This window comes from Triticum dicoccoides, chromosome 6B (assembly GCF_002162155.2).
Source record: "Triticum dicoccoides isolate Atlit2015 ecotype Zavitan chromosome 6B, WEW_v2.0, whole genome shotgun sequence".
NCBI classification, from domain to species: Eukaryota; Viridiplantae; Streptophyta; class Magnoliopsida; order Poales; family Poaceae; genus Triticum; species Triticum dicoccoides.
In genome coordinates this window covers 487,272,892-487,299,928 of record NC_041391.1, presented here as the reverse complement: position 1 = coordinate 487,299,928, position 27,037 = coordinate 487,272,892, and the positions used below count along the sequence as shown (strand labels likewise).

Here is a 27,037-nt window from a genome sequence, read left to right as displayed (position 1 = left end):
AAAACTTGAAAACTTCACATCACAAAACTCAACAGGAAATCTCATAAGCTCCGTTAGTGCAAGAAAGAAAAACCACCACATAAGGTACTGTAATGAACTCATTATTTATTTATATTGGTGTTAAACCTACTATATTCCAACTTCTCTATGGTTCATACCCCCCGATACTAGCCATAGATGCATCAAAATAAGCAAACAACACACGAAAAACAGAATATGTCAAAAACAGAACAGTCTGTAGCAATCTGTAACTTTCGAATACTTATGGAACTCTAAAAATCCTACCAAAATAGGACGTCTTGGGAAATTTATCTATTGATCTACAGAAAAAATAATCAACGCAAAATACGTAAAATCACGTTTCTGTGATTTACTAAAATTATTTTCGTGTGCGCAAAAGTTTCTGTTTTTCAGCAGAATCAAATTAACTATCACCGTAGGTTGTCCTATAGGTTCTACTTGGCACCAACACTAATTAAAACATGAAAACACATCTAAACAGAAGATAGAAGAATTATTTATTACTAAACAGAAGCAAAAAGCAAGAAACAAAAATAAAATTGGGTTTCCTCCCAACTAGTGCTATTGTTGATAATTTTGATGATGCTCATGTGAAAGATAGCAATTGAAACACGAAGAGAGCATCAAGTAGCATGTGAAAAACACATCTAAGTCTAACATACTTCCTATGGATAGGCATCTTGTAAGCAAACAAATTATCAAGGCAAGCAAAAAACTAGCATATGCAAGGAAGAACAAAGAGATGATAGCAATCTCACCATGAAGAGAGGTAATTTAGTAACATGAAAATTTCTACAACCATATTTTACTCTCTCATAATAATTACATGTAGGATCATAAGCAAATTCAACAAAATAGCTATCACATAAAATATTTTCAACACGATCCACATGCATGCGAAGTTGACACTCTTCCAAAATAGTGGGATTAACATTAACTAAAGTCATGACCTCTCCAAGCCCACTTTTATCAAAAATTTCATAAGATTGATCAAAACCCAAATATGTGGGATCTAAAGTTGACACTCTTCCAAACCCACTTTCAATAATATTGCAAACACTATTATCAATCTCATATTCATCATGGGGCTTAAATAAATTTTCAAGATCATAAGAAGAATCACCCCAATCATGATCATTGCAATAAGTACTAGACATAGCAAAACTAGCATCCCCAAGCTTAGGGTTTTGCATATTACTAGCACAATTGACATTAATATAATTTATAATAACATCACTGCAATCATGCTTTTCATCGAAGGAACTATCAAGTATGGGTGCAATGGCAACGATCTCATGTTTAACATAAGGAACTATAGCAAATTCATCTTCATAAATATTAGCATCATGGCCACAAGAATAGCAAGCATCATGTTCATCGAGGGATATTTCAATCAAATCATCGAAATCATCATGATCTATAGATTCATGCATATCATTATTTTCTCCCAAAGCAACGGTCATTCTCTCAATAAATTCTTTGACATAGACATTATGAGCATAGTTTTCATAGCAATATTTAAGTATGTCAAAAAATTTAGATTCGTAGAGAGTAATATTATACTTTTCAATCAAAGAAGCAACTTCATAAGAACCCTTAAAAGCAACAAATTCTTAAATTTGTTCAATATCATAGTAACTATAAACACCCTTTGCATAAGAAGATAAGATTTCATTATCATTAAACTCACATAGGTAGGGAAGGTGTTTTTTAGGGTTCTTAGAGCAACAAGTAAAATCATAAATTTCACAGAGATTCCAAGCATAACATAGCAATCTGTTTATTTGATCCCATAAGAGTACTCCCTTTTGAGACAAACGGTGACGCACAAAATGAGCATGCTCATCTAAAGATTTCCCATCAACTTGGCTAGTTGGGGTTTCAGCATGAGGGCATAAGGATCGAAGATGATCCAAGTAAAACACTTTAAGTGGATCCATAACAATAGATTTTTAGCAAGCAAAGATGCAAGCACATAGAAGGCACATGGAGACACAAGAAAACATAAGATCGAACGGAAGAAGGGCGAAGAAAAGGCAAGGGTGAAGTGGGGGAGAGAAAAACGAGAGGCAATGACAAATAATGTAGTGCGAGGGAGATGAGTTTGTGATGGGTACTTGGTATGTCTTGACTTGAGCAAAGACCTCCCCGACAATGGCGCTAGAAATCCTTCTTGCTACCTCTTGAGCACTGCGTTAGTTTTCCTTGAAGAGGAAAGGGTGATGCAGCAAAGTAGCGTAAGTATTTCCCTCAGTTTTTGAGAACCAAGGTATCAATCCAGTAGGAGGCTCCTCAAAAGTCCCACGCACCTACACAAACAAACAAGAACCTCGCAACCAACGCAATAAAGGGGTTGTCAATCCCTTCACGGTAAATTGCAAAAGTGAGATCTGATAGAGATGATATGAGAAGATAAATATTTTTGGTATTTTTATGATATAGATTGGAAAGTAAAAGATGCAAATAAAAGATAGATGAAAACTTATATGATAAAAGATAGACCCGGGGGCCATAGGTTTCACTAGTGGCTTCTCTCAAGATAGCATAAGTATTACGGTGGGTGAACAAACTACTGTCGAGCAATTGATAGAAAAGCGCATGGTTATGAGATTATCTAGGCATGATCATGTATATAGGCATCACGTCCGCAACAAGTAGATCAAAACGATTATGCATCTACTATTATTACTCCACACATCGACCGACTCCTGCCTGCATCTAGAGTATTAAGTTCAAGAAGAACAGAGTAACGCATTAAGAAAGATGACAAGATGTAGAGGGATAAACTCATGCAATATGATATAAACCCCATATTTTTATCCTCGATGGCAACAATACAATACGTGCCTTGCTGCCCCTGCTGTCACTGGGAAAGGACACCGCAAGATTGAACCCAAAGCTAAGAACTTCTCCCATTGCAAGAAAGATCAATCTAGTAGGCCAAACCAAACTGATAATTCGAAGAGACTTGCAAAGATAACTTAATCACACATAAAAGAATTAAGAGGAGATTCAAATATTTCTCATAGATAAACTTGATCATAAACCCACAATTCATCGGATCTCAACAAACACAGCGCAAAAAGAGTTACATCGAATAGATCTCCAAGAAGATCAAGGAGAACTTTGTATTGAAATTCAAAGAGAGAGAAGAAGTCATCTAGCTAATAACTATGGACCCAAAGGTCTGTGGTAAACTACTCACAACTCATCGGAGAGGCCTTGGAGATGATGTAGAGGCCCTCCATGGTCGATTCCCCCTTCGGCGGAGTGCCAGCAAAGTCTCCAAGATGCGATCTCGCGGATATAGAAGGTTGCGGTGGTGGAATTAGGTTTTCGTGGTTCCGTCCGATGTTTTCAGGGTACGGGGTTATATATAGGTGAAGGAGGTAGGTCGGTTGATGCTCGAGGGGCCCACGAGTGTGTGGGGCGCGCCCACCCCCAGGGGGCGCACCGGGCACCCTCATGGCCGCCTCGATTGTTGCTTGACGTCCACTCCAAGTCTCCTGGTCGGCATTTGTTCCAAAAAGATCGCTCCCAAAGGTTTCATCCCGTTTGGACTCCGTTTGATATTCCTTTTCTTCGAAACACTGAAATAGGCAAAAAAATACAGCAATTCGAGCTGGGCCTCCGGTTAGTAGGTTAGTCCCAAAAATGATATAGAAGTGTAAAGTAAAGCCCATAAACATCCAAAACGGGTAATATTATAGCATGGAACAATCAAAAATTATAGATATGTTGGAGACGTATCACATAGTAAAGCCCATTATACATCCAAAACAGGTAATATAATAGCATGGAACAATCAAAAATTATAGATACGTTGGAGATGTATCATGCCCCCTTTCCTTCTCCCTCTCCCTCTCCTTCCCCCTTTCCCCTCAAGTAAAAGGAAAAAATAGGGCAGGCCGAATCCTACTAGGAGTGGAGTCCTGGTAGGACTCCACCCTCCTTGGCGGGCCCCTTGTGGTCGGCCTCCTCCCCTCCTCCTTTATATACGGGGGCATGGGGGCACCCCAAAGCACATCAATTGTTTAGCCGTGTGTGGTGCCCCCTCCACCGTTTACTCCTCCAGTCATATTGTCGTAGTGCTTAGGCGAAGCCCTGCGCGGATCACTTCACCAACCCCGTCATCATGTCGTCGTGCTGCTGGAACTCATCGACTCCTTCGTGCCTCTACTGGATCAAGAGTTCGAGGGACGTCATCGAGCTGAACGTGTGCAGAACTCGGAGGTGTCGTACGTTCGGTACTTGATCGGTTGATTCGAGAAGACGTTCGTCTACATCAACCGCGTTAAGTTAACGCTTTCGCTTTCGGTCTACGAGGGTACTATTGGGGAACGTAGCATGCAATTTCAAAAAAATTCCTACGATCATGCAATATCTATCTAGGAGATGCATAGCAATGAGAGGGGGAGAGTGTGTCCACGTACCCTCGTAGACCGAAAGCGGAAGCATTAGTTAACGCGGTTGATGTAGTCGAACATCTTCACGATCCAACCGATCCAAGTACCGAACGTACGGCACTTCCGTGTTTAGCACACATTCAGCTCGATGAAGTCCCTCGAACTCTTGATCCAGTAGAGGGTCGGGGGAGAGTTCCGTCAGCACGACGCCATGGCGATGGTGTTGATGATGTGATCCGCGCAGGGCTTCGCCTAAGCACTATGACGCTATGAGCGAGGTGGTAAACTGTGGAGGGGGCACTGCACACGCCAAAGAACAATTGATGTGCCTTTGGGGTGCCCCCTACCCACGTATATAAAGGAGGGAGGGAGGAGGCGGCCGGCCTAGAGGGGGGTACGCCAAGGGGGGGTCCTACTAGGACTCCCAGTCCTAGTAGGATTCCCCCTTCCTTTCCGGAGTAGGAGAAGGGGGAAGGGAGAGAGAGAGAGGAAGAAGGAAAGGGGGGCATGCCCCCTTCCCTAGTCCAATTCGGTTTGGCTAGGGGGGCGCGTGCCACCTCCTGGCCACCGGCCTCCTCTTTCCACTAAGGCCCATGAATGCCCAATACTCTCCCGGGGGGTTCCGGTAACCTCCCGGTACTCCAGAAAATGTCTGAACCTTTCTGAAACCTTTATATCGATCTTTATGTCTCGACCATTTCGAGACACCTCGTCATGTCCATGATCTCATCTTGGACTGCAAACAAACTTCGGTCATCAAAAACACACAACTCTTAATACAAATCATCACCGAACGTTAAGCGTGCGGACCCTATGGGTTTGAGAACTATGAAGACATGATCGAGACACATCTCTGATCAATAACCAATAGCGGAACCTGAATGCACATATTAGCTTCTACATATTCTATGAAGATCTTTATCGGTCAAACCGCACAACAACATACGTTGTTCCCTTTGTCATCGGTATGTTACTTGCCCGAGTTTCGATTGTCGGTATCATCATACCTTATTCAATCTCGTTACCGGCAAGTTTCTTTACTCGTTCCGTAATGCTTCATCCCGTAACTAACTCATTAGTCACATTGCTTGCAAGGCTTATAGTGATGAGCATTACCGAGAGGGCCCAGAGATACCTCTCCGATACACGGAGTGAAAAATCCTAATCTTGATCTATGCCAACCCAACAAACACCTTCGGAGACACCTGTAGAGCATCTTTATAATCACCCAGTTACGTTGTGACGTTTGATAGCATACAAGGTGTTCCTCTGGTATTCGGGAGTTGCCTAATCTAATAGTCAGAGGAACATGTATAAGTCATGAAGAAAGCAGTAGCAATAAAATTGTAACGATCATAATGCTAAGCTAATAGATGGGTCTTTTCCATCACATCGTTCTCTAATGATGTGATTCCGTTCATCAAATGACAGCACATGTCCATGGTTAGGAAACATAACCATCTTTGATTAACGAGCCAGTCAAGTAGAGGCATACTAGGGACACTATGTTTTGTCTATGTATTCACACATGTACTAAGTTTCCGATTAATACAATTCTAGCATGAATAATAAACATTTATCATGATATAAGGAAATATAAATAACAACTTTATTATTGCCTCTAGGGCATATTTCCTTCAGTCTCCCACTTGCACTAGAGTCAATAATCTAGATTACAAAGTAATGATTCAAACACCCATGGAGTCTTGGTGTTGATCATGTTTTGCTCGTGGAAGAGGCTTAGTCAACGGGTCTGCAACATTCAGATCCTTATGTATCTTGCAAATCTCTATGTCTCCCTCCGTGACTTTATGGCAGATGGAATTGAAGCGTCTCTTGATGTGGTTGGTTCTCTTGTGAAATCTGGATTCCTTTGCCAAGGCAATTGCTCCAGTATTGTCACAAATGATTTTCATTGGACCCGATGCACTAGGTATCACACCTAGATCGGATATGAACTCCTTCATCCAGACTCCATCATTTGCTGCTTCTGAAGCAGCTATGTACTCCGCTTCACACTTAGATCCCACCATGATGCTCTGCTTGGAACTGCACCAACTGACAGCTCCACCATTCAATATAAATACGTATCTGGATTGTGACTTAGAGTCATCGGGATCACTGTCAAAGCTTGCATTGACGTAACCATTTACGACAAGCACTTTGTCACCTCCATAAACGAGAAACATATTGATGCGGAGCATCCCTCGCTCATCCCCATGGACTCTACTACAACTCATCAAGCATCTCGAGGACCAATGACAAGAGCACATGCACGCACCATCGAAACCAAGGTTAAATCTTTCCTCTTCGAGTTTCTTTCGGATTCACACGAGAGTCGGGTTCTACCTCAAATGGATACATCGTGCATTATTAGGTACCAAGGACATGACCACGAAGAAGCTAGGAGGAAGACACAAGCATCCGGGAAGGAGAAGAAGGAGGAAGGAAACATGAAGAAGGAGGACGTGGAGGCCCTGGACACTCCGAGTGCCCGGCCATCCATGGCCCCGGGTGCCCGGCCACCGGCTGGGGGACGCCCCTGGCCACCCCGGGTGCCCGGCCCCCCGACCTGGCGCTGGCCCTGACCACCCTAGGTTCCCGGATGATCAACCCCCGGGTGCCCGGACCAAAGGCGGCCAAGGGTGCGGACCTCCCTGAGCACCCCGGGTGCCCGGGCCCTCAACCCCCTGGTGCCCGGCCCCACTATCCTAGGCGCACCCCGGGTGCCCGGACCCTTACCACCGGGTGCCCGGCCAACTCCTCCCAGCGACCCCCGGGTGCCCGGCCTCTTTACCCCAGGTGCCCGGACGACTCCGAATATGCTTGCGTGCATTTTGGGCAATTGGCCTTGTATCCCCCTCTCCCCTCTATTTCGTCCCTAGACTATATATACCCCTTCCCGAGCTCATTAGAAGGATAGAAAAGTATATGAGATTATTTAGAGAGCTTTGCTCCATGTACCCACTCCTCTAGGAGGACCTCCTAGGAGAAGATCCCTAGTGGATATCAAGCCCCCAACTTGGGAAGGATCCCCATCATAGGATCATCAAGACCTCTCTCCTCATAGGATTGGGATGAACTAGTACCTTGTATCTTTCCTTTTGTTGTCCTTGAATCATTGTGATCTCTTGTGTGTTCTTGGATCTAGCATATGTGTGATTGGATCTAGTTAATTTGAGTGTTTCCCCTCTCTTGTGTTCTTCATGTTCTTGGGGGTTTCCCCTCCAATTTGTGAAAGATCTCCATCTGGGGTTCCACCCTACAACGCATATCCTTAGTCCTTTTCAGGTATTTCGGGATGTTCTTGACCGCTTTACAGTGCTCCACTCCTGGATTACTTTGGTACCTCCCTGCTATACTTATAGCAAGGAACACATTAGGTATGGTACACAACATTGCATACATGATAGAACCTATGGCTGAAGCATAGGGAATGACTTTCATTTTCTCTCTATCTTCTACAGTGGTCGGGCATTGAGTCTGACTCAACTTCACACCTTGTAACACAGGCAAGAACCCTTTCTTTGACTGATCCATTTTGAACTTCTTCAAAACTTTATGATCTATCTCTATAGATCTTGATGCCCAATATGTAAGCAGCTTCACCGAGGTCTTTCATTGAAAAATTCTTATTCAAATATCCTTTTATGCTATCCAGAAATTCTGTATTATTTCCAATCAACAATATGTCATCCACATATAATAATAGAAATGCTACAGAGCTCCCACTCACTTTCTTGTAAATACAGGCTTCTCCAAAAGTCTGTATAAAACCATATGCTTTGATCACATTATCAAAGCGTATATTCCAACTCCGAGAGGCTTGCACCAGTCCATAAATGGATCGCTGGAGCTTGCACACTTTATTAGCACCTTTTGGATCGACAAACCTTCTGGTTGCATCATATACAACTCTTGTTTAAGAAATCCATTAAGGAATGCAGTTTTGACATCCATTTGCCAAATTTCATGATCATAAAATGCGGCAATTGCTAACATGATTCGGACAGACTTAAGCATCGCTACGGGTGAGAAGGACTCATCGTAGTCAACTCCTTGAACTTGTCGAAAACCTTTCGCAACAAGTTGAGCTTTGTAGATAGTAACATTACCATCAGCTTCGGTCTTCTTCTTGAAGATCCATTTATTTTCTATGGCTTGCCGATCATCGGGCAAGTCCACCAAAGTCCACACTTTGTTCTCATACATGGATCCCATCTCAGATTTCATGGCCTCAAGCCATTTCACGGAATCTGGGCTCATCATCGCTTCCTCATAGTTTGTAGGTTCATCATGGTCTAGTAACATGACTTCCAAAATAGGATTACCATACCACTCTGGTGCGGATCATACTCCGGTTGACCTACGAGGTTCGGTCATAACTTGATCTGAAGTTTCATGATCATCATCATTAGCTTCCTCACTAATTGGTGTAGGAATCACTGGAACTGATTTCTGTGATGAACTACTTTCCAATTCGGGAGAAGGTACAATTACCTCGTCAACTTCTACTTTCCTTCCACTCACTTCTTTCGAGAGAAACTCCTTCTCTCAAAAGGATCCATTCTTAGCAACAAATATCTTGCCTTCAAATCTGTGATAGAAGGTGTACCCAACAATTTCCTTTGGGTATCCTATGAAGATGCACTTCTCCGATTTGGGTTCGAGCTTATCAGGTTGAAGCTTTTTCACATAAGCATCGCAGCCCCAAACTTTAAGAAACGACAACTTGGATTTCTTGCCAAACCACAGTTCATATGGTGTCGTCTCAACGGATTTTGATGGTGCCCTATTTAACGTGAATGTGGCCATCTCTAAAGCATAACCCCAAAACGATAGCGGTAAATCAGTAAGAGTCATCATAGATCGCACCATATCCAATAAAGTACGGTTACGATGTTCGGACACACCATTACGCTGTGGTGTTCCAGGTGGCATGAGTTGCGAAACTATTCCACATTGTTTCAAATGAAGACCAAACTCATAGCTCAAATATTCGCATCCACGATCAGATCGTAGAAACTTTATTTCAATGTTACGATGATTTTCAACTTCACTCTGAAATTCTTTGAACTTTTCAAACATTTCGGACTTATGTTTCATTAAGTAGATATACCCATATCTGCTCAAATCATCTGTGAAGGTCAGTAAATAACGATACCCACCACGAGCCTCAACACTCATTGGACCGCATACATGGGTATGTATTATTTCCAATAAGTCAGTAGCTCGTTCCATTGTTCCGGAGAACGGAGTTTTAGTCATCTTGCCCATGCGGCATGGTTGACAAGCACCAAGTGATTCATAATCAAGTGATTCCAAAAGCCCATCAACATGGAGTTTCTTCATGCGCTTTACACCAATATGACCTAAACGGCAGTGCCACAAATAAGTTGCACTATCATTATCGACTTCGCATCTTTTGGCTTCAATATTATAAACATGTGTATCACCACGATCGAGATTCAACAAAAATAGAACACTCAACAAGGGTGCATGACCATAAAATATATTACTCATATAAATAGAACAACCATTATTCTCTGATTTAAATGAATAACTGTCTCGCATCAAACAAGATCCAGATATAATGTTCATGCTCAACACTGGCACCAAATAACAATTATTCAGGTCTAAAACTAATCCTGAAGGTAGATGTAAAGGTAGCGTGCCGACGGCGATCACATCAACCTTGGAACCATTTCCGACGCGCATCGTCACGTCGTCCTTAGCCAATCTTCGTTTAATCCGTAGCCCCTGTTTCGAGTTGCAAATATGAGCAACAGAACCAGTATCAAATACCCAGGTGCTACTACGAGCATTAGTAAGGTACGCATCAATGACATGTATATCAAATATACCTTTCACTTTGCCATCCTTCTTATCCGCCAAATACTTGGGGCAGTTTCGCTTCCAGTGATTAGTCCCTTTGCAGTAGAAACACACAGTTTCAGGCTTAGGTCCAGACTTGGGCTTCTTCCCGGGAGTAGCAACTTGCTTGCTATTCTTCTTGAAGTTCCCCTTCTTCCTTTTGCCCTTTTTCCTGAAACTAGTGGTCTTGTTAACCATCAACACTTGATGCTCCTTTTTGATTTCTACCTCAGCAGCCTTTAACATTGCGAAGAGCTCAGGAATCGTTTTCGTCATCCCTTGCATATTATAGTTCATCACGAAGCCTTTATATCTTGGTGACAGTGATTGAAGAACTCTGTCAATGACACTATCATCAGGAAGATTAACTCTCAGCTGAGTCAAGTGGTTATGGTACCCAGACATTCTGAGTATGTGTTCACTGACAGAACTATTATCCTCCATTTTGCAGCTATAGAATTTATTGGAGACTTCATATCTCTCAACTCGGGCATTTTCTTGAAATATTAACTTCAACTCTTGGAACATCTCATATGCTCCATGACGTTCAAAACGTCTTTGAAGTCCCGACTCTAAGCCGTAAAGCATGGCACACTGAACTATCGAGTAGTCATCAACACGTGTCTGCCAGGCATTCACAATGTCTGCAGTTGCTGGCGCAGGTGGTACACCTAGCGGTTCTTCCAGGACGTAATTCTTCTGTGCAGCAATGAGGATAATCCTCAAGTTACGGACCCAGTCCATGTAATTGCTACCATCATATTTCAACTTAGCTTTCTCTAGGAACGCATTAAAATTCAAGGGAATAGTAGCACGGGCCATTGATCTACAACAACATAGACATGCAAAAACTATCAGGACTAAGTTCATGATAAATTGAAGTTCAATTAATCATATTACTTAAGAACTCCCACATAGATAGACATCCCTCTAGTCATCTAAATGATCATGTGATCCAAATCAACTAAACCATGTCCGATCATCACATGAGATGGAGTAGTTTTCAATGGTGAACATCTCTATGTTGATCATATCTACTATATGATTCACATTCGACCTTTTGGTCTCAGTCTTCTGGCCATATCTGCATATGCTAGGCTCGTCAAGTTTTAACCCGAGTATTCTGCACGTGCAAAACTGGCTTGCACCCGTTGTATGTGAACGTAGAGCTTATCACACCTGATCAACACGTGGTGTCTCGGCACGATGAACTATAGCAACGGTGCATACTTAGGGAGGACACTTATACCGTCATACTAAGCAAAATAAGATGCATAAAAGATAAACATCACATGCAATCAAAATATGTGACATGATATGGCCATCATCATCTTGTGCTTCATGATCTCCATCACCGAAGCATCATCATGATCTCCATCATCACCGGATTGACACCTTGATCTCCATCGTAGCATCGTTGTCATCTCGCCAACTATTGCTACTACGACAATCGCTACCGCTTAGTGATAAAGTAAAGCAATTACATGGCGATTGCATTTCATACAATAAAGCGACAACCATATGGCTCCTGCCAGTTGCCGATAACTCTGTTACAAAACATGATTATCTCATACAACAATTTATATCACATCATGTATTGACCATATCACATCACAACAAGCCCTGAAAAAACAAGTTAGACGTCCTCTACTTTGTTGTTGCAAGTTTTACGTGGCTGTTACGGGCTTCTAGCAAGAACCATTCTTACCTACGCATCAAAACCACAATGATTTTTCGTCAAGTGTGTTGTTTTAACCTTCAACAAGGACCGCCCGTAGTCAAACTCGATTCAACTTAAGTTGGAGAAACACACACCCGCCAGCCACCTATGTGCAAAGCACGTCGGTAGAACCAGTCTCATGAACGCGGTCATGTAATGTCGGTCCGGGCCGCTTCATCCAACAATACCGTTGAATCAAATTAAGATGTTTGTGGTAAGCAGTATGACTATTATCACCCACAACTCTTTGTGTTCTACTCGTGCATATCATCTACGCATAGACCTGGCTCTGATGCCACTATTGGGGAACGAAGCATGCAATTTCAAAAAAATTCCTACGATCAATCAAGATCTATCTAGGAGATCCATAGCAACGAGAGGGGGAGAGTGTGTCCATGCACCCTTGTAGAACGAAAGCGGAAGCGTTAGTTAACACGGTTGATGTAGTCGAACGTCTTCACGATCCAACCGATCCAAGTAACGAACGTACGACACCTCCGTGTTCAGCACATTCAGCTCGATGACGTCCCTCGTACTCTTGATCCAGTAGAGGGTCGAGGGAGAGTTCCGTCAACATGATGGCGTGGCGACGGTGTTGATGATGTGATCCGCGCAGGGCTTCGCCTAAGCACTACGACGCTATGACCAAGGTGGTAAACTGTGGAGGGGGGCACCGCACACGGCAAAGAACAATTGATGTGCCTTTGGGGTGCCCCCTACCCACGTATATAAAGGAGGGAGGGAGGAGGCGGCCGGCCTAGAGGGGGCGCGCCAAGGGGGGAGTCCTACTAGGACTCCCAGTCCTAGTAGGATTCCCTCTTCCTTTTCGGAATAGGAGAAGGGGGAAGGGAGAGAGAGGGATAAGGAAAGGGGGGCCGCGCCCCCTTCCCTAGTCCAATTCGGTTTGGCTAGGGGGGCACACGCCACCTCCTAGCCGCCGACCTCCTCGTTCCAGTAAGGCCCATGAAGGTCCAACAATCTCCCGGGGGGTTCCGGTAACCTCCCGGTACTCCAGAAAACTTTTGAACCTTTCCGATGACCGAACATAACCTTCCAATATATCAATCTTTATGTCTCGACCATTTCGAGACTCCTCGTCATGTCTGTGATCTCATCCGGGACTCCTAACAAACTTCAGTCATCAAAAACACATAACTCTTAATACAAATCGTCATCGAACGTTAAGCGTGCAGACCCTACGGGTTCGAGAACTATGTAGACATGATCGAGACACATCTCTGATCAATAACCAATAGTGGAACCTAGATGCTCATATTGGCTCCTACATATTCTACGATGATCTTTATCGCTCAAACCGCACAACAACATTTATACGTCTCCAACGTATCTATAATTTTTGATTGTTCCATGCTATTATATTATCTGTTTTGGATGTTTACTGGGAATTTATATGCTAATTTATAAAAAAATTGACTAACCTATTAACCGAGGGCCCAGTGCCAGTTTCTATTTTTTTGCCTATTTTAGAGTTCTGCAGAAAAGGAATACCAAACGGAGACCAAACGGAATGAAACCTTCGAGATGACCTTTCTTGGATCGAATGCAAACCAAAACTTGGAGATGAAGTCGGAGACGCAGTGAGGAAGCCACGAGGCAGGAGGGCATGCCCAGGGGGTAGGGGGGCGCCCCCCACCCTCATGGGCCCGTCGTGGCTCCCCTGACCTAGTTCCTTTGCCTATATATACTCTTATACCCTGAAAACATCTAGGAGAGCCACGAAACCACTTTTCCACCGTCGCAACCTTCTATATCCGTGAGATCCCATCTAGGGGCCTTTTCCGGCATCTTGCCGGAGGAGGATTCGATCATGGAGGGCTTCTACATCAATACCATTACCTCTGTGATGAAGCGTGAGTAGTTTACCCCAGACCTTCGGGTCCATAGTTATTATCTAGTTGGCTTCTTCTCTCTCTTTGATTCTCAATACCATGTTTTCCTCGTTGTTCTTGGAGATCTATTCGATGTAATATTCTTTTGCGGTGTGTTTGCCGAGATCCGATGAATTGTGGATTTATGATCAAGATTATCTATGAATATTATTTGATTCTTCTCTGAATTCTTATATGCATGATTTGATATCTTTGCAAGTCTCTTTGAATTATCGGTTTGGTTTGGTCTAGTAGATTGATCTTTCTTGCAATGAGAGAAGTGCTTAGCTTTGGGTTCAATCTTGCGGTGTCCTTTCCCAGTGACAGTAGGGGCAGCAAGGCACATATTGTATTGTTGCCATCAAGGGTAACAAGATAGGATTTTCATCATATTCCTTGAGTTAATTCCTCTACATCATGTCATCTTGCTTAATGCGTTACTCCGTTCTTTATGAACTTAATATTCTAGATGCATGCTGGATAGTAATTGATGTGTGGAGTAATAGTAGTAGATGCAGGTAGGAGTCAGTCTACTTGACACGGACGTTATGCCTATGTTCATGATCATTGCCTTAGATGTCATCATAACTATGCGCTTTTCTATCAATTGCTCGGCAGTAATTTGTTCACCCACCGTAATATTTGCTATCTTGAGAGAAGCCACTAGTGAAACCTATGGCCCCCGGGTCTCTTTTCCATTATATTAAGTCTCTTTTCCATATTATTTAATCTCGTTTACATCTTGCTAGTTTTCGATCTACTATTTTGCAATCTTTTACTTTCCAATCTATAAACCAAAAATACCAAAAACGTTTACTTTACCGTTTATCTATCTCTATCAGATCTCACTTTTGCAAGTGACCGTAAAGGAATTGACAACCCCTTTATCACGTGGGTGCAAGTTGTTGATTGTTTGTGCAGGTATTCAGTGACTTGTGTGTTGTCTCCTATTGGATTGATACCCTGGTTCTCAAAACTAAGGGAAATCCTTACGCTACTTTGCTGCATCACCCTTTCCTCTTCAAGGGAAAACCAACACAAGCTCAAGAGGTAGCAAGAAGGATTTCTAGCGCCGTTGCCGGGGAGATCTACGTCAAGTTAAGCCATACCAAGTACCCATCATAAACTCTTCTCCCTTGCATTGCATTATTCGCCATTCGCATCTCGTTTTCGTCTCCCCCACTTCTAAAACGATTTTCGAAAACCTTTGATGTTTCTTTGCCCCTCTTTTGTTCGTCCCTTTTCGCTTGCTTCTTGTGTGTTAGTGTGTTAGATCGCTTGATTCGTCTTCATGACTAGTCCTCCTATTGTTGTCAGTACTCCCGATAATGAAGTTCTCAATTTTAAACAAAGGGTGGGAGAAAATCTAAAAGATGCTTGGTATAGAATTTGCAATGCTCAAAATAGATCCACTAGAAAGCAATCTACTTCTGTTCTTCTCCACAATTTTTATGTAGGCATTACTCCTTGGAATAGATATGTTCTGGACACCATTACTGGAGGGAATTTCTTGGGAAGCCATACTTTTGATTCTTATAATGCCATGATAGATTTGTTAGGTCCACCACCTCTTTTGGTTGATGGAACTATTTTAACCCTAGAACATGTGATGCAAAGACTTGATATTATTGAGAATAAAATTGCTACTGTGGAGTTAAGAAAATTTGGATAAAAAGATTCGTAATAAAATTACTAAATAGAGATCTAAGATAGGAGTTACTCTAAAGAATCTTAGATAAAAGGAACCCATAGTTAATGAAAAGATAGATCAAGATTCTACTAGAATTTATAAACTCGAAGATATTATTACCAACTTGGGTTCCGCTTTTTCCGCTGTTAAAAATACCACAAATCTTCCTCCTGCCAAAGTTGCCAAGTTTATCTATGTTCCTAAGAATAAGGGTGAATCTTCTAGTAAGGAAAATGAAGATCTCAAATCAATAAGTGTTCACCCCAACCTTTTTGATATTATTGAGGAACCTTTTGCCGCGAATCAAATTCTCGATTTCTTGCCTAGGTTTTTAATTATTGTTAAAACTAAAGAATCTCCTAAAAATTATATGTGTTCAATTGAAGAATTGCATACCAAAGATGGCAATACCTAGATCTATTCGTGTTTTTTATGCCTAGCTAGGGGCGTTAAACGATAGTGCTTGTTGGGAGGCAACCCAATTTTATTTTTGTTCTTTACTTTTTGCTCCTATTTAGTAATAATAATCTATCTAGCCTCTTGTTAGATGTGGTTTTAAGTTTTAATTAGTGTTTGTGCCAAGTAGAACCTTTGGGAAGACTTGGGTGAAAGTTAATTTGATCTTGCTGAAAAACAGAAACTTTTTAGCTCACCAGATTAATTTCCACTTTTCACAGAAGAGTGATTTTAAGTTGATTCTTTTTGCAGAAGATTAATAGACAAATTCCTCACGTCCACAAATTTATTTCAGAATTTTTGGAGTTGCAGAGGTATTCGAGAGTTACAGATTACTACAGACTGTTCTGTTTTTGACAGATTCTGTTCTTCATGTGTTGTTTGCTTATTTTGATGAATCTATTAGTAGTATCGGGGGTTATGAACCATGGAGAAGTTGGAATACAGTATATATCACACCATATAAATAAATAATGAGTTTGCAATAGTACCTTAAAGTGGTAATTTATTTTCTTATACTAACGGAGCTCATGAGATTTTCTGTTGAGTTTTGTGTTGTGAAGTTTTCAAGTTTTGGGTAAGGATTTGATGGACTATGGAATAAGGAGTGGCAAGAGCCTAAGCTTGGGGATGCCCAAGGCACCCCAAGGTAAAATTCAAGGACAACCAGAATCCTAAGCTTGGGGATGCCCCGGAAGGCATCCCCTCTTTCGTCTTCGTCTATCGGTAACTTCACTTGAGGCTATATTTTTATTCACCACATGATATGTGTTTTGCTTGGAGCGTCTTGTATGATTTGAGTCTTTCATTTTTATTTTATCACAATCATACTTGATGTACACACCTTTTGGGAGACACACGCATGAATTGTGATTTATTAGAATACTCCATGTGCTTCACTTATATCTTTTGAGCTAGACAATATTGCTCTAGTGCTTCACTTATATCTTTTTAGAGCACAACGGTGGTTTTACTTTATAGAAATTGTTGAACTCACATGCTTCACTTATATTATTTTGAGAGTCTTTTAGAACAGCATGGTAATTTGCTTTGGTTATAAAATTAGTCTTAATAGGATGGGCATCCAAGATGGATATAATAAAAACTTTCATATAAAGTGCATTGAATACTATGAGAAGTTTGATTCTTTATGATTGTTTTAAGATATGAAGATGGTGATATTAGAGTCATGCTAGTGGAGTAATTGTGAATTTGAGAGATACTTGTGTTAAAGTTTGTGATTCCCGTAGCATGCACGTATGGTGAACCGTTATGTGATGAAGTTGGAGCATGATTTATTTATTGTTTGTCTTCCTTATGAGTGGAGGTCGGGATCGCGCAATGGTTAACTCCTACCAACCCTTCCCCTAGGTGCCTGTAGTACTTTGTTTTGATGACTTGTAGATTTTTGCAATAAGTATGTGAGTTCTTTATAACTAATGTTGAGTCCATGGATTATACGCACTCTCACCCTTCCACCATTGCTAACCTCTCTTGTGCCACGCAACTTTCGCCGGTGCCATAACTCCCACCCTTACCTTCCTCAAAACAGCCACCATACCTACCTATTATGGCATTTCCATAGCCATTTCGAGATATATTGCGATACAACTTTCCACCATTCCGTTTATTATGACACGCTTCATCATTGTCATATTGCTTTGCATGATCATGTAGTTGACACTGTATTTGTGGCAAAGCCACCATTCATAATTTTTTCATACATGTCACTCTTGAATTATTGCACATCCCGGTACACCGCCGGAGGCATTCACATAGAGTTATATTTTGTTCTAAGTATTGAGTTGTAATTCTTGAATTGTAAGTAAATAAAAGTGTGATGATCTTCATTATTAAAGCATTGTCCCATGTGAGGAAAGGATGATGGAGACTATGATTCCCTCACAAGTCGGGATGAGACTCCGGACGAAAAAAAGAGGTCATAAAAAAAGAGAAGGCCCAAATAAAAAAATGAGAGAAAAAGAGAGAAGGGGCAATGTTACTATCCTTTTTCCACACTTGTGCTTCAGAGTAGCACCATGATCTTCATGATAGAGAGTCTCCTATGTTGTCACTTTCATATACTAGTGGGAAATTTCATTATAGAACTTGGCTTGTATATTCCAATGATGGGCTTCCTCAAAGTGCCCTAGGTCTTCGTGAGTAAGCAAGTTGGATGCGCACCCACTTAGTTTCTTTTTGAGCTTTCATACACTTATAGCTCTTGTGCATCCGTTGCATGGCAATCCCTACTCGCTCACATTGATATCTATTGATGGGCATCTCCATAGCCCGTTGATACGCCTAGTTGATGTGAGACTATCTTCTCCTTTTTTTCTTCTCCACAACCACCGTTCTATTCCACCTATAGTGCTATGTCCATGGCTCACGCTAATGTATTGCGTGAAGATTGAAAAAGTTTAAAAATACTAAAGTATGAAATAATTGCTTGGCTGAAACCGGGGTTGTGCATGATTTAAATATTTTGTGTGACGAAGATAGAGCATTTCCAGACTATATGATTTTTTAGGGATAGCTTTCTTTGGCCATGTTATTTTGAGAAGAAATGATTGCTTTGTAAGTATGCTTGAAGTATTATTGTTTTTATGTCAATATTAAACTTTTGTCTTGAATCTTTCGGATCTGAACATTCATGCCACAATAAAGAAAATTACATTGATAAATATGTTAGGTAGCATTTCACATCAAAAATTATGTTTTTATCGGTTACCTACCCGAGGACGAGCATGAACTAAGCTTGGGGATGCTTGATACGTCTCCAACATATCTATAATTTTTCATTGTTCCATGCTATTATATTATCTGTTTTGGATATTTAATGGGCATTTATATGCTATTTTATATATTTTTTTGACTAACCTATTAACCGAGGGCCCAGTGCCAGTTTCTGTTTTTTTTGCCTATTTTAGAGTTTTGCAGAAAAGGGATACCAAACGGTGTCCAAACGGAATGAAACCTTCGCGGTGATCTTTCTTGGACCGAAAGCAAACCAGAAGACTTGGAGATGAAGTCGGAGATGCAACGAGGAAGCCACGAGGCAGGAGGGCGCGCCCCCACCCTCGTGGGATCCTCGTGGCTCCCCTGACCTAGTTCCTTCGCCTATATATACTCTTATACCCTGAAAACATCTAGGAGAGCCACGAAACCACTTTTCCACTGCCGCAACCTTCTCTACACGTGAGATGCCATCTAGGGCCTTTTCCGGCATCCTGCCGGAGGGGGATTCAATCACGAAGGGCTTCTACATCAACACCATTACCTCTTCGATGAAGCGTGAGTAGTTTACCACAGACCTTTGGATCCATAGTTATTAGCTAGTTGGCTTCTTCTCTCTCTTTGATTCTCAATACCATGTACTCCTCGATGTTCTTGGAGATCTATTTGATGTAATATTCTTTTGTGGTGTGTTTGTCGAGATCCGATGAATTGTGGATTTATGATCAAGATTATCTATGAATATTATTTGGTTCTTCTCTGAATTCTTATATGCATGATTTGATATCTTTGCAAGTCTCTTCGAATAATCGGTTTAGTTTGGCCTACTAGATTGATCTTTCTTGCAACGGGAGAAGTGCTTAGATTTGGATTCAATCTTGCGGTGTCCTCTCCCAGTGACAGTAGGGGCAGCAAGGCACATATTGTATTGTTGCCATCGAGGATAACAAGATGGGGTTTTTATCATATTGCTTGAGTTAATTCCTCTACATCATGTTATCTTGCTTAATGCGTTACTCTGTTCTTTATGAACTTAATACTCTAGATGCATGCTGGATAGCAGTTGATGTGTGGAGTAATAGTAGTAGATGCAGGCAGGAGTCAGACTACATGACATGGACGTGATGCCTATGTTCATGATCATTGCCTTAGATGTCATCATAACTATGCGCTTTTCTATCAATTGCTCGGCAGTAATTTGTTCACCCACCGTAATATTTGCTATCTTGAGAGAAGCCACTAGTGAAACCTATGGCCCCCGAGTCTCTTTTCCATTATATTAAGTCTATTTTCCATATTATTTAATCTCATTTACATCTTGGTAGTTTCCGATCTACTATTTTGCAATCTTTTACTTTCCAATCTATAAACCAAAAATAACAAAAATATTTACTTTACCGTTTATCTATCTCTATCAAATCTCACTTTTGCAAGTGACCGTGAAGGGATTGACAACCCCTTTATCGCGTTGGGTGCAAGTTGTTGATTGCTTGTGCAGGTATTCGGTGACTTGTGCATTGTCTCCTACTGGATTGATACCTTGGTTCTCAAAACAGAGGGAAATACTTACGCTACTTTGTTGCATCACCCTTTCCTCTTCAAGGAAAAACCAATGCAAGCTCAAGAGGTAGCAAACATATGTTGTTCCCTTTGTCATCGGTATGTTACTTGCCCGAGATTTGATCGTTGGTATCATCATGCCTAGTTCAATCTCGTTACCGGCAAGTCTCTTTACTCGTTTCATAATGCTTCATCCCGTAACTAACTAATTAGTCACATTGCTTGCAAGGCTTATAGTGATGAGCATTACCGAGAGGGCCCAGAGATACCTCTCCGATACATGGAGTGACAAATCCCAATCTTGATCTATGCCAACCCAACAAACACCTTCGGAGACACCTGTAGAGCATCTTTGTAATCGCCCAGTTACGTTGTGATGTTTGATAGCACACAAGGTGTTCCTCTGGTATTCGGGAGTTGCCTAATCTAATAGTCAGAGGAACATGTATAAGCCATGAAGAAAGCAGTAGCAATAAAACTGTAACGATCATAATGCTAAGCTAATGGATGGGTCTTATCCATCACATCATTCTCTAATGATGTGATCAGGGAATCAAATGACAACACATGTCCATGGTTAGGAAACATAACAATCTTTGATTAACGAGCTAGTCAAGTAGAGGCATACTAGGGACACTATGTTTTGTCTATGTATTCACACATGTACTAAGTTTCCGGTTAATACAATTCTAGCATGAATAATAAACATTTATCATGATATAAGGAAATATAAATAACAACTTTATTATTGCCTCTAGGGCATATTTCCTTCAGGTACGTGGACACACTCTCCCCCTCTCGTTGCTATGCATCTCCTAGATAGATCTTGCGTGAGTGTAGGAATTTTTTGAAATTGCATGCTATGTTTCCCAACAATATGGTCTTCACAAACGCTGCCCACTGAGGATAGATATCAGTTGGGAATTGTTGCATGGAAAACAAAAAAAATTCAATGCACACGCAGTGATCTCTCCATGGAGATGCATAGCAACGACGAGGAGAGTGTTTCTACGTACCCTCGTAGACCATAAGCAGAAGCGTTTAGTAACGCGGTTGATGTAGTCGAACTTCTTCGCACTCCAACCAATCAAGTACCAAATGTACGGCACCTCCGTGTTCTGCACACGTTCAGCTCGGTAACGTCCTCTGCCTTCTTGATCCAGCAAGACGTCGAGGTAGTGGATGAGTTCCAACAGCACGACGGCGTGGTGATGGTGATGGTGAAGTGATCTCCGCAGGGCTTCGCCTAAGCACTACGAAAATACGACCGAGGGACAAAACTGTGGAACGGGGCGCCGCACACAGCTAGAATAATGTCGTGGGTTTTGTGGCGCCCCCTCCCTCATATATATATAGGTGGGGGAAGAGAGGCAGCCCCTAGGGCGCCCCAAGTGGCCAGCGGCTGCCCTAGGGCACCTGCCTAGCCGCACCCCCATTCCTTATTTGAACACGAGGGGGAAAGGAAAGGGAGATGGATGCCTTAGGGCGCCTCCCCTTTCCTTCCCTCCCTCCTTTGGTGCATGGGCAGGGGGTAGAGGGGCGCACCATCCCCTGTGGGCTGGTGTGCTCTTCCCCTTTTGGCCCATAACGCCCAATAACCTACCGGGGCTGTCCGGAACCCCTTCCGGTGACCCGATAAGTACTCGGTACCACCCGAAACACTTCCGGTGTCCAAATACCATTGTCCTATATATCAATCGTTACCTCTCGACCATTTCGAGACTCTTCATCATGTTTGTGATCTCACCTGGGACTCCGGACAACATTCGTCACCAAATCATATAACTCATATAACAATATATCGTCAACGAACGTTAAGTGTGCGGACCCTACGGGTTCGAGAACTATGTAGACATGACCGAGACACCTCTCGGGTCAATAACCAATAGCGGAACCTGAATGCCCATATTGGCTCCTACATATTCTATGAAGATCTTTATTGGTCGAACCATTATGACAACATACGTAATTCCCTTTGTCTGTCGGTATGTTACTTGCCCGAGATTCGATCGTCGGTCGGTATCTTCATACCTAGTTCAATCCCATTACGGGCAAGTCTCTTTACTCGTTCCGTAATACATCACCTCGTAACTAACTCCTTAGTTGTTTGCTTGCAAGCTTATGATGTGTATTACCAAGAGGGCCCAAAGATACCTCTCTGATACTCGGAGTGACAAATCCTAATATCGATCTACGCCAACTCAACAAACATCTTCGGAGATACCTGTAGAGCATCTTTATGATCACCCAGTTCCGTTGTGACGTTTGATAGCACACAAGGTATTCCTCCGGTATTCGAGAGTTGCATACTCTCATAGTCGAAGGAATATGTATTTGTCATCAAGAAAGCAATAGCAATAAACTGAACGATCGATATGCTAAGCTAACTGATGGGTCTTGTCCATCACTTCATTCTCCTAATGATGTGATCCCGTTATCAAATGACAACACATGTTTATGGTTAGGAAACCTTAACCATCTTTGATCAATGAGCTAGTCTAGTAGAGGTTCACTAGGGACATGGTATTTTTTTATGTATTCACACATGTATTTAAGTTTCCGATCAATACAATTCTAGCTAGCATGAATAATAAACCTTTATCATGAATAAGGAAATATAAAATAACAACTCTATTGTTGCCTCTAGGGCATATTTCCTTCAATATCATCGGTAAAATAGGACCCCATGTTATAGTCGTGGTCGTTGATTGTAGAGTTGCGGATGCACCGCGGTGGTGGCCGGGCCGGCAACGATGTCTGTTGCGGTGAGAACGAGGGTTGTTGAGCGGTGTTGGCGGCGTGACGGCTCAGTACGGCGGCGGAGCTAGGGGAGGGACGACGCGGAGAAGGGAGAAGAGAGGAAATGAATAAAACGTGGTGGACGCGCCCAGTCTGGTCCAACGTGGTGGACGCGCCCAGTCCATCCCATTTCCGCCTGAGATTTGGGTTGGATATAAGAAGTGTCGGTCTGGCCGGGCCTTTAGGGTAGGTATGAGGAGCCCATCTGGATTTTTTTGACTGGTAAGTGACTGGGCCGTCCGCCTTGACGTATAAGGCAGGTTTCACACACCCAACTGCACATGTTCTTAGGGGAGGATTATTTGTTAGTTCATAATTTTGTGATACTTTGATTCTCCCGCCGCCTTCTTCCTCCTTTCCATGGCGTCGCTGCACGCTGGCCCCATTGCGGCCTGCCACCTGAAGCACCGTCTCCCACCACCATACCCGTAATTGGCTTCGCGGCCATACCACCCTGCCGGAGTCGCCAGCGTGGCAGGTATCCCTCCAACATATGGTTCTTCTTTGGCACCGGTGACCCATCCATCACCACGAGTGCACCAGTCAACTCCCATACTCCTTTTCATCGTCGTCTCCTCCCTATCTTCGAGTGGTTCCCCGTCATGGCCGGCTACATCATCCGCGTCTCCACCTTGGGCGCCACTTGTTTTCTCTATCTGCAAAATCAACTGATGTGTGAAAACATTTCAGGCAACTGATCAATAGTAAACGTCAGGGGTGTTAATGCCCTATGTTGTGTAAGTGTATTTCCTGCCGGCATGGCAACATATTTTATCCTCGCTAAACGATTAAGCTTGATAACACGAAATAATTGAAGTTTTAGGTTTATCCTAAGTTAAACTTGTTCAAGTTTGATCAAATCATAGAAAAATATATTAACATTCGGAACACCAAATTAGGCTCATGAGATTTTTATTATGAAATACTCCATCTGTCCCAAAATTCTTGTCTTAGATTTGTCTAAATACGGATGTATCAAGTCACCTTTTAATATTGGATACATCTATATCTAGACAAATTTAAGACAAGAATTTTGGGACGGAGGAAGTATATTTCATACTATGTGTATTTGGTGAAGATGATGATCTTATCACGTTTTCTATACAGTTTTTTTTTGGGTACATTTTCCTATAAAGTTGATTAAACTTAAACAAGTTTGACTTAGAACAAACTTAAAACTTCAATCATTTTGGAACGGACGGAGTAGGTGCGAAAATGCTACTAAAGAATTGCAATGAATGAGCCGTGGTTTTCATATATATTTTCGAGAGTACGCCAATGGCATACCTTACTTTTATAGAAGGCAGAAAAACATTTACAAGAATTTGTGTAGGATGCGAACATCCCCACAAGGATGCCGTCGTTTTTTCATCTTTCCAGGCTGTAATAACGGCAACAGTTTAAAAGCTCCAAAGGAGAGAAGAAAATGATACAGGAAGGGCTCATGATGTTACACAGATGAAGGAAAAAAAACAGAAGTTTACAGATCGCAAGTAAGCGTGTGCGTAGGACGCATGCAATGCATGCCTACGTCGCTCGGCCGGCTACAAGCCTACAATCTCTGCCGTCTGATCTGCTCCCTGAATTTGGCGATGAACTCGTCGGCCTTCCTGTCCACCTCGTCCGCCCCCTCCGGTCCCGGCCTGGTGGCCAGCTCGACAAGTTCTTCGTCCATAGACTCGCCATCCCCGCTGCCGTCGTAGCGACGGTTGCGACAGGCAACGAAGTCGCCGGGGAACGACCTTTCCGACGACGCGGCGGTCATCTCATCCGACCCATCAGCATCCTCTTCCCAATCGGTGCCCTCCTCCTCCTCCTCCTCCTCCACCTCCTCCTCCTCTTCCTCCTCGTTACACGACGACTGGTCACGAGGCGACCCGGAATCGTAACCCGGGAACTCCTTCTGCACGACTGACGGCGGCGTCGCGGCATTGAACTTCCGCGAGTCAAAGGCGTCAAGGACAGAGGGCGGCGAAGGAGCGGCGGGCGCGCCGGCCCAGAATCCTGCCGTGGACTCGGAGCTGTCCGTCTCTTCGCCAACGCTCTCTCCGCTGGCGCCACCGGCTTCGGTCGGCTCTTCCACGACCGTCTTCAGCCTCCGCACCGGCAAGGAGAACGGCCTCCCGCCCGCGCCGTCGTCCCCGTCATCGGCCGCCGCGTGGTCGGGCGCGACCACGACGAGCGGGTCGTCGGGATGGTACCGAGAGTTCCACGCCCGGGCGCCGTCCTTGGCGGCATCGCCGCCGTCGCCCGCGGCGGCGCCGTTCTTGTGCTGGGCGAAGACGCCGTAGGAGATGACGAGGCCGAGGAGGAAGAGGTGGGGCAGCTCCCACACCGCCTGGGCCACGGAGGGCAGCAGGGAAAGTACGCCGACGACGACGGCGAGCACCACGGCCGCAGGAACGAGCGCCGTGGGAATCGGCCTCGTTCGGCCCGTCTGTGTGGGAGCTTGGGCTGCCGAGCCGGCCATTGCGCGGAGAGAGCTAGCTAGCTAGGTAATTCGTGCGTCCGATCCTTGGTCGACTTTGGGTGGGATTGCCGGCCGTGCTTTTGCTCTAGTGTAACGTTGGTGGGTGCGCGCTCGGGATGCCTTGCTTTGCTCCAAGGAGAAGCTAGCATGCACGCAGACGCAGGCGCTGCATGCACGCGCACGCCGCTAAGCCTTGGCTGCAAAGTAAGAAGATGGTAGAGTGGAGGACGGCTGGCTGCTGGACGGAGGAAGATGATGAAGCTGCGCCGCGGTTCCAAAGGCTGCTCTGCCCGCGCCTCGCCCGCGTGGTCGCTTTGGCATAATCACGCCCACACGCCACGGCCGGGGAACCTCCTACAACCTAATGATTCCGTCCAATCTGCGAGTGTTAGTTTTTGCCTTCTTTTGCGAGTATTTTGACCGGGGAAGATTGTTTTTTGCGTTGAGCAGTGCGGCGGATGCTGGGCTACCACGCCAAAGACAAAGCTGCTTCTCGAGACAAGCGAAAAGAGAAAAGACGATGAGACGATTCGTCGTCGGGCCGTAGAGAAACAAAGACTCGGCCGTGTGCCCCACACAAAGGCACCGACACCCTCGGCATGAAACCTGAACCAGCCACGGCGGTCGCTTTGCCTTGCTCCATCCACACCGACCGACATCCGCTACGAGGCCGGTGATCATTCTCTTTTGCGCCTATGCGCGCCCCAGCTGCAGATCCCTCGATAGCGTCCGTATCTGTTACTCTACTATCCACATTACATAACCACCATGGTCTAATACATCACCACACCGACATGGTAAGTTTTCAGCAAACAACATGGTAAATTCATTTACCGCTATGGTTACTACATCACTACGTCGATGTAAGCATCATCACTTGGTAAATGTGTTATCATCATGGTACGTACTAACTGGTATGCATCATCACTGGCGATGCATTTTGTTTTACAAACGCACGAGCTATTTGTAAGTCACCTGAATTTTCAATTGGTGTAAGCCGCTGTCGCGTGAGAAGGAAGAAGTAGGGGAGGTGGAGCTTGAGGCGGAAGACGGGGTGACATGACGAGCGGCAGCGAAGTCAACCCCCGCGAGGCCGAGCCAGGACCTCTCGCTGCACGCAGCATCGAGTTGTGACCTCGCCGGCGGAGGCAAGGAAGAGAGTCAACTAGGGCAGGTGGGGTGCACTGGCTCACCGGAGAAATCTAATGATCGGGAAGGTTTAGAGGGATTAGCTGTGATGGAGTTACTTGTCGGCGTCGATGTCTCGTCGTTACTACTGCCTTAGGTCTGACAGCTGGACCCATAGTTTATGCAGTCAACAGCCGGGAAGAGAAAACAAAAGTGTGGGGACATGAGATTTGGTTGCCCTCATCCGACATAGATCGCCAAGTGTGGTCAACTAGCATAACAAGCGAA

The 27,037-nt window shown here is 43.6% G+C and overlaps 1 protein-coding gene across 1 annotated transcript; it reads right to left on the bottom strand.

The window, feature by feature from the left end:
• Window positions 1-24,460: 24,460 nt before the first annotated feature.
• On the bottom strand, window positions 24,461-25,939 carry LOC119324701 (histone-lysine N-methyltransferase, H3 lysine-9 specific-like). The gene has a single exon (XM_037598474.1). It carries the CDS (start codon window positions 25,619-25,621, stop codon window positions 24,704-24,706), a length of 918 nt encoding a protein of 305 aa, XP_037454371.1. The 5' UTR covers window positions 25,622-25,939; the 3' UTR covers window positions 24,461-24,703.
• Window positions 25,940-27,037: the final 1,098 nt, after the last annotated feature.